The 11,956-nt window shown below is 37.2% G+C and overlaps 1 protein-coding gene across 3 annotated transcripts in view; it reads left to right on the forward strand.

Moving 5' to 3' along the window:
• The window catches only part of LOC104997073 (chromosome unknown open reading frame, human C3orf67), a 262,189-nt gene that overhangs the window by 127,333 nt on the left and 122,900 nt on the right, over positions 1 to 11,956 (forward strand). For all 3 annotated transcript variants that reach the window (XM_010851543.1, XM_010851545.1, XM_010851544.1), the window contains exon 6: positions 4,342 to 4,498. In XM_010851543.1, coding sequence (XP_010849845.1) covers positions 4,342 to 4,498 — 157 coding nt within the window. The remainder of the gene's footprint in view (positions 1 to 4,341; positions 4,499 to 11,956) is intronic.

An 11,956-nucleotide genomic window follows, 5' to 3' on the forward strand; every position in this document is an offset into this window, starting at 1 on the left:
CTTATATACAGAGTACATCATGAGAAATGCTGGACTGGATGAAGCACAAGCTGGAATCAAGATTGCTGGAAGAGATATCAATAACCTCAGATATGCAGATGAAACCACCCTCATGGCAGAAAGCAAAGAAGAACTAAAGAGCCTCTTGATGAAAGTGAAAGAAGAGAGTGAAAAAGTTGGCTTAAAACTCAACATTCAGAAAACGAAGATCATGGCATCTGGTCCCATCACTTCATAGCAAATAGATGGGGAAACAGTGGCTGACTTTATTTTTCTGGGCCCCAAAATCACTGCAGGTGGTGATTGCAGCCATGAACTTAAAAGACGCTTACTCCTTGGAAGGAAAGTTATGACCAACCTAGACAGCATATTAAAAAGCAGAGATATTACTTTATCAACAACGGTCCGTCTAGTCAAGGCTATGGTTTTTCCAGTAGTCATGTATGGATGTGAGAGTTAGACTATAAAGAAAGCTGAGTGCAGAAGAATTGATGCTTTTGAACTGTGGTGTTGGAGAAGATTCTTGAGAGTCCCTTGGACAGCAAGTTGATCCACCCAGTCCGTCCTAAAGGAAATCAGTCCCGAATATTCATTGGAAGGACTGATGTTGAACCTGAAACTCCAATACTTTGGCTACCTGATGCAAAGAACTGACTCATTTGAAAAGACCCTGATGCTGGGAAAGATTAAAGGCAGGAGGAGAAGGGGAAGACAGAGGATGAGATGGTTGCATGGCATCACTGACTCAACGGACATGAGTCTGAGTAAACTCCACGAGTTGGTGATGGATAGGGAGGCCTGGCGTGCTGCAGTCCATGGTGTTGCAAAGAGTCAGACATGACTGAGCAACTGAACTGAACTGAACTGAGGGTTGTCATGTACAACATGATGACTGCTGATGAACTATAGTAAAGCTGTTAAGACAGTAGATCCTAAGAGTTCTCATCACAAAAAGAAATCTTTTTCCATTTTACTGTATCTGTGTGAAATGATGAATATTAACTAAACCTGTTGTAGTAATCAGTTCACAATACAAGTGAATCAAACCATCAAGCTGCACAGCTGAAACTTGTACAGTGATGTCAGTTATTTCTCAGTAAAGCTGTATGGGGGGAGAAAAGCATTTAGTAGGTAAGGGCCTGGTTTCCTGTACTCACAGTGTGTGAAGGAAGTGGACTCCAATTACAAGCAGAGCTGGCAGAGTCCAGTGGGGTCTTCAGATGCAGCCAACTGGAGAGTTCATCTAAGCAGAGAATAAAGGGGCAGGTTCCTGAGAAAAAAAATTGCCCAGCACATTCCCATGCCTCCCTGGCCCTGGAAATGCTTATTAATTGCTCAAAACCAAACTCAGATGTCACCTCCAAGCATTTTCTAAATGTAGAGAGACTTAAAATATTTATTTCAAAAAAGAGATAATTTTAAAAGCAGTTATTAACTGTGGAAATATGAAGAACTTGTATAGGGGGAGAAGGTAATCATAGAGCTACACTTGGTTCAGGTTTCATAATAGTTACATAGTCACAATAAAGAGAACACAGAATATATATTTTAAAGAAAAGGGAGAAAGAGAATGAGAGATAATTATCTTGGGAGGAAGAAGTCGGAAATTAAGGTGTGTAAATGAGCTAAAAGTCTTATTTACCGTAATAAGTCAGCAGATAAATGTCCAAAATTGATGAATCAAGAAGTATTATTTAAAAATACAATGAGAAGGAATGGTTAAGAGTTGACAGTATGATTGGATGAGTGAAAAAGTGACAGAGGGCTACATTTTGTGTAAAACTATTGGCACTATATTTAACTTATATTTGCATACACTGTCATGATAAAAAAAAAATTTTAATTTTTTTAAAAGAAGCCTTTCTTGAACATCCCCACCTTCCTGCCCTCTGTACTCACTGTACATAACAGATGCCACATGTCTGATTTCCTTCCCAGACTGGAAGGAGTTTTATTCAGTGCTCTATCCTTGGAGCTATGCCCAGTGTCTCAACACCTGATAAGCATGTAGCACCTATATGAAGGCTTCCCTGGTGGCTCAGTGGTAACGAATCCACCTGCCAAGCAGGAGATGTGGGTTTGATCCCTGGGTTGGGAAGATCCACTGAAGAAGTAAATGGCAACTCACTCCTGTATTTTTGCCTGGAGAATCCCATGGACAGAGGAACCTGGCAGGCTACAGTCCATAGGGTCACAAAAGAGTCAGACACAATTTAGTGACTAAACAACAACAACCTATGAAAGAGAATGGATAAATGTGATTACTAATGGGACAAACCAGCTGAAAGATTGAAATTGGGGCATAATGTTAAATTTTTAAGGAGTAGGACCAAAATTTGTAACGATAATCATAATGAAAAGGAAAAGTTAAAATTTCACGTAACCTCCAGCCTCTGTAACTCAGCTTGCTCCTTGCAAAGTCTGGATCACTTAGGTCACATAGTCTCAGAAAGTGCGGACTTAGAATACTACAGTCTGGAACTTATCTTACTCACCCTTGTCCTGCTCTTTGCAATTGCCCAGCCCCTGCAAACTTGGTTAATCATTCCTGTCCATGTAAAGGTCAAGCATCCCCCTCCACATCTTGATCACTGTTCCTTAAACCAGCCTATTAGCAGCTAGTGTTGCCCACTGGAGTAGGTCTATAAAAACTCTGTAACCCTTTTGTTCAGGGCTCAGAGCTTAGAGTGTTAACTCTCTGGGCCCGCTGGCATAATAAACCTGAGTTCTTCAACTCTTCAAGTGTGGTGTTTGGTTTCTCAATTACTGGTTTCTGCAACAATAATACTTGTATAATAATATTAATAATTATTGTTAGATAGCTGAAAACCCCAAAACTTCCATACAGCGTGCTTTTACCAAGCCATAGTGTTTCGCCATATGGCATACATACTGAATTTGTCCCGTGCATTTCACTTCCTATGCTAGCACTTCATGCTTAAATGACTGATGGGGACTAACTGGTCTGCCTCTGTCTGTCTGTATTCTACCTCAGCCTTCTCCCCCTTTACTGCCCCAAATATTACTTCACTGAGGTTAATTCAGACTTCCCAGTTACCCTACTTTTCTTACATTCTCCTTCAAGAACCACAGTGGCACTTGACCCTCTGCAGTCCACATTTCTCTTCTTGATCTTCCAACAACTCCACAACCTGGCCTCAGGGCCCTATCCCACATTACTTCCCACATCTCCCAGGAGAGTGCCTCCTGCTTGTTAGGCCAGCCTCATTTTATTACACTCAGTCCTACCTCCTACCTTTCATTACACCAGGCTCCTTTCCCCCAAAAAAGATCAGAACGTTCCCATCACCTGGAAATACGATGTTACTGTTGAGACATCTGCAAAGAAAATAATTTTCCATGTTTAATCAATATTTTACTGCACTCTTTTTTACTCTTGTACTGTGGAAACAAACTCAGATTCTCAACCATATTAAAACCAAGACTCTTAAATGGAATTTGACTTTTAAAATGACATTATATTTCCTTTGTCAATTAATATATATCTTGATTTTGATAGATTAATAAAATAGACCTTATATAAAATGTGCTTCTAAGCAGATAACGGAAGAGCCTATTATAAGCACAGACCATTTTAAATACTGCTTTTCTTTTAACTTCAAAAATTCTCTTTTCTGCTTTTGTCCTGCAGTTTTAAATGTCTTAATTTTTTACTAAATGATTATTTTCTCTTTTTCTTTAACTCAGTAAGACCATTTAGAGAATTCATCTGCTGAAGTATTGAGGGTTCTAATTGTTTAATGGACAGAAATTAGGCCCTGCAAGAGTACTTTAAAAACTGGCAAATACAAGGCATAATTACAGATTCCTTAGAAGAATCTATTTCTGTACAATAGGTTAATTGGTAAGTAGACATTACTGGCCACACTTTAGACCCAGTTTCCAATTTCAGTTTCATCTGTGCTTTTTTAAAAAACAAATATAAGTGGCTAATTGTGATCAAATTAGTCCTCTTGAAGGAACAATTGGCTACTTATCTCTGATTTTCAAAATTTAAGTGGTCTAAACCATCTGCAGTTAACTGCCTACAAATCTAGGGTTATTTCTCTTAAGTTGTCAAAGCCTTGATTCATGATAGGAACTCTGTAGCCAGGTAACCAATGTGTAGTTCATAGTATGATGATTTCTTTGGAAGAATCAAAATAGTTTTTAAGAAAATTGAAGCCAAAACAGATAGATTTACCTAAAGGGAAAAATTGGTTTTGGGGCTGGTTGACCCGGTTGATTGCCTCAAATCGCTGAACTTTCCACTTTTAAGATGGCTTCTTCATTTATGTGATTGTAGAAAGTACTTACTCCTCTTTCCCTTTTTAATTTTAGTGGTGCAATCTATGCATTGACTTGGTGGCATTTACCAATGAAATATTCAAAGGAGCAGTTTTCCAGTCACTGGATGGAATTACTGTCTCAGCGAACTGTAAGCTACGAAAGATCTTCACTTTAAAATACAAGCCTCAAGACACTGCTGATAAAGATGGTATGTTCAAACTACTATCAAGATTTTTTAGTTCTCCAGTTTTTAAAAAAGATAGACATGTCTTTGGAAAGTAAGAGTATAAGGTGTTTTTCTTTTTTTTTAATTTATCTTTATTTAATTGTGGAAAGAACATTTAACATGAGGTCTATCTTAACAAATTTTATTGTTAATGTTATTTTGACTATAGTTACAGTGTTATACAGCAGGTCTCTAAAGCATATTCATCTTGACTGAAATAATAATAATAGTTTTCTAATGATCATGGTAAGATAGAAGGATGGCTGAGATATTCCTCATATGATTTTTAAAGAGACTGGAAATATATACAGTAACTACTCACTAAATTGTTAATAACTGTACTCTGCAGGAAACAGAGCCATCTAGAATTCATAAGGCAGTACAAACTATCCTGCTAAGATATCTTAAACAACTAAAATATTGAGGGACTACTATTGCTTCTTTTTATTTTCATCTGGGATTACTTTTAACAAAATCAGTTCTCCTAGAAGCCCAGGAAATAGGACTGCACATTAGATGGCAAAAGTGATTTCTTAGAAGTTTATATGTAGACTTTAGATTTGTGCTGCATCTGGATGAGTGTTTGTGGAACAGAACACTGTGCCTATAAATTCACTTGGTAATAAAACACAGCAATGCATTTACAGCTCCCCAAAGAGATCAAAAGCCAGGAAGTATGGCTAGTCATCTTATATACCACTTAAAGGCTGTACAAGAAAGTGAAAGATTTCATTAAAAAAAAAAATAGTACCCAGTTAATAAGCAAATTCAAAATGTATAGAAATATAGATAAATTTGGGTGAATTCCATATCAGATCATAAGAGGTAAATGATAACCTAATTGAAATTTTTAATAAATGTAAGGATAAAGTGAATCAAAACTTGACAGATTAAATACATGTTTTTGTCTCTGATTCTTTCTAAAGCTGCAATAAAATTATAACATGGGAATAAAAATGGTATAAACCCACCAGGGTGAAGAGGAGACAACAAAACATAAAAGATGTTCGTAAATTTTGTCAGATTGAGACGTGACAACTGAAAAGAGCAGAGAAGGCTGAAACTTTTAGTTTTACAGGGGGATTTACCTGTAAGATTCATAGCATAGAACCTCGGGAGATGAAGAACTGACTGTCCTTAGGAGAGGGTTCAATACAAAGACATAGGAAGATCCTGTACTCACTTCCTCCCCTGGACACAAGAAATCTACAGCTGCATTTGGAATGAATCTCTTGGAAAGGGACCTTCAAATTGGAAGAATAGCAACTCCACAACAAAGGATTTAAACAGCCTCAAAGCTATGAGTGAGTGAAAAGTGAAAGTCGCTCAGTCAAGTCCAGCTCTTTGTGACCCCATTGACTGTACAGTCCATGGAATTTTCCAGACCAGAATACTGGAGTGGGTAGCCTTTCCCCTTTCCAGGAGATCTTCCCAACCCAGGGATTGAACCCAGGTCTCCCGCATTGCAGGTGGATTCTTTACCAGATGACCCACAAGGGAAGCCACAAAGGTATGAGAGGCAGAGATAAAGTCTCCCCCCAGGGGAAAAGAACTACACCCCAGCCACAGCAATGTACAAATGGGAAAGGTCACAGAGCTATGGACCTTTCCCCTGAGGAAAAGGATATCTGAGCTCCAGGCCAGGAACCCAACCCCTAGGTCCTGTATAGGAGAGGTGAGCCCCTAAACTAACTGACTTTGAAAACCAGTGGGGAGTATGTCCAGGAAAACTATAGAACTGCAGGGATGAGAAGTCCACTCTTAAAGAGCTTCCTGCAGACCTACTAGACCCCAAAACCAGTTGACCCACAGGACACAAACACCAGTTGAAAAGTGCCTGGATCATAGGTGAAGGGGTCCTACTTACTAACCTTGAAACATATGCTGGAGAGTCAGAAACTAGCTGGAATAATCTCCCAGGTTTGAAACTCTAGCAATAGACCTTTTTGTGATCTCAGGCTACTTTGTAATATCAGAACTGTCAAGCACCATTTTGGAATTCTCTCTCTCGTCTATTACGCCAGTGTGTCTGCCCTGCTGGGAGCCTCAGCCTTAGGGCTGTGTTTTGACTGGGCACTGCTTCCAGTCTGGGGACCAGCTCCACCCACAGCCACAGCCCTGCCAAAACTGGAAGGCACACACAGCCCAAATAGTTGGGCAGACCCTTGAATTCTTGGCTCTGGTGGAAAACAAGGTTGTGCTCCTGAGCCCCACTGAACTGAACCTTCAGTTCAGTCGCTCAGTAGTGTCTGACTCTTTGCGACACTGTTTATAATAAAATACTATTTCTCAAAACCTCTAAGGACAACAATTTCATTTACATTACCATCCAAATAATTAAGTACCTCGGAATAAATTTAATCAAGGATGTAAAGACTTGTACACTGAAAACTATAAAACATTACTAAAAGAAATTGAGAAAGAGCTACCTAAATGGAAAGACATCCCACATTCATGAATTGGAAGACGTGATATTGTTAAGATTTTCAATATCATGCCAAATGATCTAGAGAATAAATTCAGTCTCTCTTGAAATGTCAGTGGCCTTTTTACAGAAATGGAAGAAACAATCCTCAGATTCATATGGCATTGAAAGAGGACTGAATATCCAAAAATTTCTTTAAAAAAGGACAAAGTTGGAGGATTCACACTTCTCAATTTCAAAACTTGTCTCAAAGTTACAAAAATCAAAGGAGTTGCTGTTAGGACTGACATATAGACCAATGAAACAGAGTTAAATCCAGAAATAAAGGCATGCATCAGATTTTGGCAGGGACACCGAGAGCATTCAATGGGGAGAGAATAGTGTCTTCAACAAATGGGGAACCCTACCTCACCCAATTTAAAAAAATTGACTCAGTGTATCAGTTTCCTAAATGTAGGAGGTAAACCATTAAAGTCTTAGAAAAAAATAATAGAGATAAATCTTCATGACCTTAAATTTGGCAATTAGATATGTTACCAAAACCATAGTAACAAAATGTTCGATGTAGATAAACTATACATTATCAAAATTAAAAACTGTGTATCAGATGACATTATCTAGATGGTGAAAAATCGCTTCTTGAGCTTTTGACTAAGATCAAGTGAAGACATAAAAAGATGGCCTACAGAATGGGAGAAGATATTTGTAACACATATCTGATAGAATATATACTCTGTTTCATAAATAAAGTATACATATATATTCTGATACATTCTAGAATCTGAAATACATAACACAAAAGCAAAACGACAACCCAATTTTTTAAAATGGTCAAAAGTCTTAAATATATCTCCAAAGAAGGTACACAAAAGAAGATAATAAAAATGTCAGCCAACAAACCTAAGATGCTAAACATCATTGTTCATTAGGGAAATAAAATTTTAAACCACAGTGAGATACCATACCTACTAGGATGGCTATAATTTTGTTTTATAGAAAATAAGTGTTAGCAAATGTGGAGGGAAATTGGAATCTTCAAGCAGTGCTGATAGGAAACCAAAATTGTTCTCTCATTGTGGAAAACATTTTGGCAGTTCTTTAAAAACTTAAACATAGCAATACCATATGACCCTGCAATTCCACTCCGAAGTATATACTTCCCCAAACAAAAAACAGATACATGTGCATGCATGTTTATAACAGTATTATCTCCAATAGCCAAAATGTGAAAATAGCCCACATGTCCATCTCTGGATGAGTAGATTGACAAAAATTGTTAAGTACTATTTACACAGACACAAAAGGTCACATACTGTATGATTCCATTCACATGAAATATCCGTAATGCAGACAGATTGTAGATTTGTGACTGCCAGGGACTAGGGACCAGAGAGAATGGGGAGATACAGGTTAATGGGTAAGTTCACTATGAATGTACTAAATGCCACTGAATATTTTACTATAAAATGATTAATTTTATTAAAATTAATTTTTTCTCAATTAAAAAAAAACTGTGAAAATTTTGTGTAGTTCCTTTAAACATCAAAACCTTTTATTATTCAAAACAAAAGAAAAACACACATACCAGGATACAGTGGTGTCATTACTATTGTAATGAAATAATTTTCATAAGTATCTGCTGTTACTAATAATAAACATTTATATAGCACTTGCTATATACCAGGTAGTATCCTTATCCTTTTATACATTAACTAGTTTAATCATCACAGTAACCCTGTAAGGAAGTGTTATTTTCATATCCATGTTTCACAGATATGGAGAACAGGGCAGAGCAAGGTAATTACAATGCCAGGATCACACAACCGCTTGCTATAGCCAGAACATGAGACCAGGCTGCCTTGCTCCAGAACCTGTGCTGTTAACTGCTATGATATACAGCTTAAAATCTTTCTGCATTAATACAGTTAAACTCCATAAAGCAGGGATTTGAATCCATATCAGGCCCAGGGACAAATCTGATAGTTATATGGTAGATGAATGAATGAATGAAAAAATGAATCAACTTTATACCAATATTGTTAAATTAATTAGATTAAATGTGTCCCCCTAAAATTTATATGTTCTCTAATAAGATAGCCAGGGTTTCCCTGGTAGCTCAGATGGTAAAAGAATCTGTCTGCAATACAGGAGCCTTGGGTTCGATCCCTGAGTCAGAAAGTTCCCCTGGAGAAGGAAATGGCTACCCACTCCAGTATTTTTGCCTAGAGAATTCCATAGACAGAGGAGCCCACAGTCCATGAGAGGAGCCCACAGTCCATGGGTTTGCAAAAAGTCGGACACAACTGAGCGACTAACACATGCACACATAAGGGATCCCAGACGCTCCCTCTCCCTTCCCACCATGTGTGGTCTCAGAAGGAAGACAGCCATCTGTGAACCAGGGTTAGGAGGTTTATCAGACATCAGATCTGCTAGTGCCTTGGTCTTGAGCTTCTCAGCCCCTAGAACTATGAGAAGTAAATTTGTTATTTCTACACATTTCCACTCAATCTACAGTATTCTGTTATAGCAGCCCAAACAAAAACAAATACTTTGGCAGTGAGGAAACATTTGTGTTTTCTGCTTCGTTCTCAGTGATGTTTCAGAGAGGTGAGATTTGATATAAGTAAGGCACTTTACTAGGCACTACAAGTGAGTAAGATGAATATAGTTGAATCCAGAATCAGTGAATTATTACAGAATTGGTTCTTATTTAAACGACAGTGAATTATGAGTATCTGTATTGGAAACATATCTATAAATCTAACTATTTTGTAAGGCATTCTCCCCCCCCCAATAAAATGGGGATGATTATTCTTAATGCTTTATATATGTGTTAAAATTGATGACTTAATTTTTAAAGCTAGTAAAGATCCTCATCAAGGGTATTAAACACCACAGAATGATTCGTTTTATGAGGACTGTATGTCCAAAGAAAGGAAGACAGGGTTACCAAGTCACTCAAGCATTGCAGTAATACACCATCTCATACTGGGAGTAAAGGTGTCAAAAAAAAACTACCATCTGGTTGTGTCTGGATGCTGCATGAGCAAATCTGTCAGCTTTCTCAGAGCCTTATCCATTTTGCCTTTTTGAGCCTACCATTCTAGCCAACATAATGTTCTTTCAGATGTGTTAGCAAAAGCAGTTCAAATTCTATTGTATCGTAGTTCAAACATTAACTAAGCAGTCTGAGTGTTTCCATACAAAGCCCCTGCCCTGGAGATAGAACTTGTATGAAAGAATAAGACAGGCTCTCGTCCCTTAGTATCTGATTGCCTGCTTGATTTGTTATTTGCCATCTGGGGAGAAAAATATCCAAATAAAATGTGCATGGAGTACTATTCAGGATATAGCTGAATAAAGAACAACCGAAGAAGAACCGAAAACTGGGCAGCTGCATTTAATCTAGGTTGACTGTTATTAAGGGGCTTTTGTTCATGACCATTTATTAAGCACCCCATTTGAGCCAAGTGTTTTACTAAATGTATCACTGGGATTCTCTCACTATTCAGTGTGGGAGAACTGTCTTTCTTTCGCCTCCTAGAATGTACCGAAGTCTTTCTGTCTTCAGAGTCTTCAAAAGCTGTTTCATCTACCTGAATGATCACTCCTACCCCATTTCACCAGGCCACTTTCTGCTTATCCTTTATGACTCAGCTTAAATGTGTCTTTTATCAGGAAGACTTTCCCTAACAACCTATGAAGTTGGATTCCCCTACTACTTCTCTCATAACATCTTGAGCTTTTCTTTCAGAGCATTTAACACAATTATAATTAACTGTGATATATCTTGTTTCATATTCTCTGCTGGGTATAAGCTTTAATAAGGCCATCATAGAGTCAACTCTGGCTCACCACTAAATTCCCAGCCACTAGATGAGTCCCTGGCACATAGTAGAGGCTCAGTAAGAATTTACTGAATGATAAAATGAGTAAATGAATGACTACAGGTAGACCATGCCCTATAATACAGTTCAGCACTATTTAATTTTTGTGTAGGATCTGTACTATTTTTGGAATTAGTCTTTATTTTTAAATTAAGCCATAAATGCTAAAAATACAAAATAATATAACCTAGTAATTGAGCCTAGAGAAGGGGGAGTGGTTGGTGGGGAGATGAGTTAAGTTCTATTTAGGTCTATCAGAACATCCAGCTACCTGGTTTAAAGCCCCTTCATAGTTTGGGATCACAGAAAAATGAGACTTAAGCTTCTTTCCTCTTTCTCAAAAATGAAACTGTCCATACAAAATCTCTGGAAGTTTGACAGTCACTAGTCACTTAATGATTAGGCTCTATTTTAAAATAATACATCAGTAGTTTTTTCTCTAATTTATCCCTTTATTGCAGGTTTTATTTTATACTGCCCACAATATTCATTCCCTCAGAAAATAATCCAATAAGTAATAAGACAATTCTGAGAACAAAGAGAGAGTATATATAGAGAAAGGAAAAATGATGTAGAGGGAATTTGAGACTTTTAATGTGAAATCTGATTTGCATGTCAACCACGTTCCTGTAAGATTCGGATTGGAGTTTTGTAATAGTCTCTGTCTTGTTCTTTCATAAAAACTTGTGGATTTTTGGTTACCAGAATTTGCTGTTTGTCTCTTATTAGTTGGAAATTCAGCTTTTCTTTTGGATACATTTCAAACTTTGTATGGTATTGTACCCTGTACCATCCACACAAGCCCTCTGAGCTAAAGTTTCTATAATTTCTCTTCATAGGGTTCAGAATACAGCATTTTATTTCAGGTTCTTATTAGCCCACAGAATTTTCTTTCTCTATTAATATAAAAATCTCAGTTTATCAATATTGGCACCAATGTGGAAATTATCTTTTTCTACCTCAAGAAGTCTGAAATGATGTGTCAAATATATATATAGAGAGAGAGTTAGTTTACTTACTTTCCAAATTTTTTTTATTTTGAGAGTTCGTTTACTCAGTTACTTTACATTGGCTTTCTTTTTTTTTTTTTTTTATTTTTTTTTTTAAATTTTAAAAATTTTTTTT

This window comes from Bison bison, unplaced genomic scaffold (genome assembly GCF_000754665.1).
Source record: "Bison bison bison isolate TAMUID 2011002044 unplaced genomic scaffold, Bison_UMD1.0 scf7180017864304, whole genome shotgun sequence".
NCBI classification, from domain to species: Eukaryota; Metazoa; Chordata; class Mammalia; order Artiodactyla; family Bovidae; genus Bison; species Bison bison.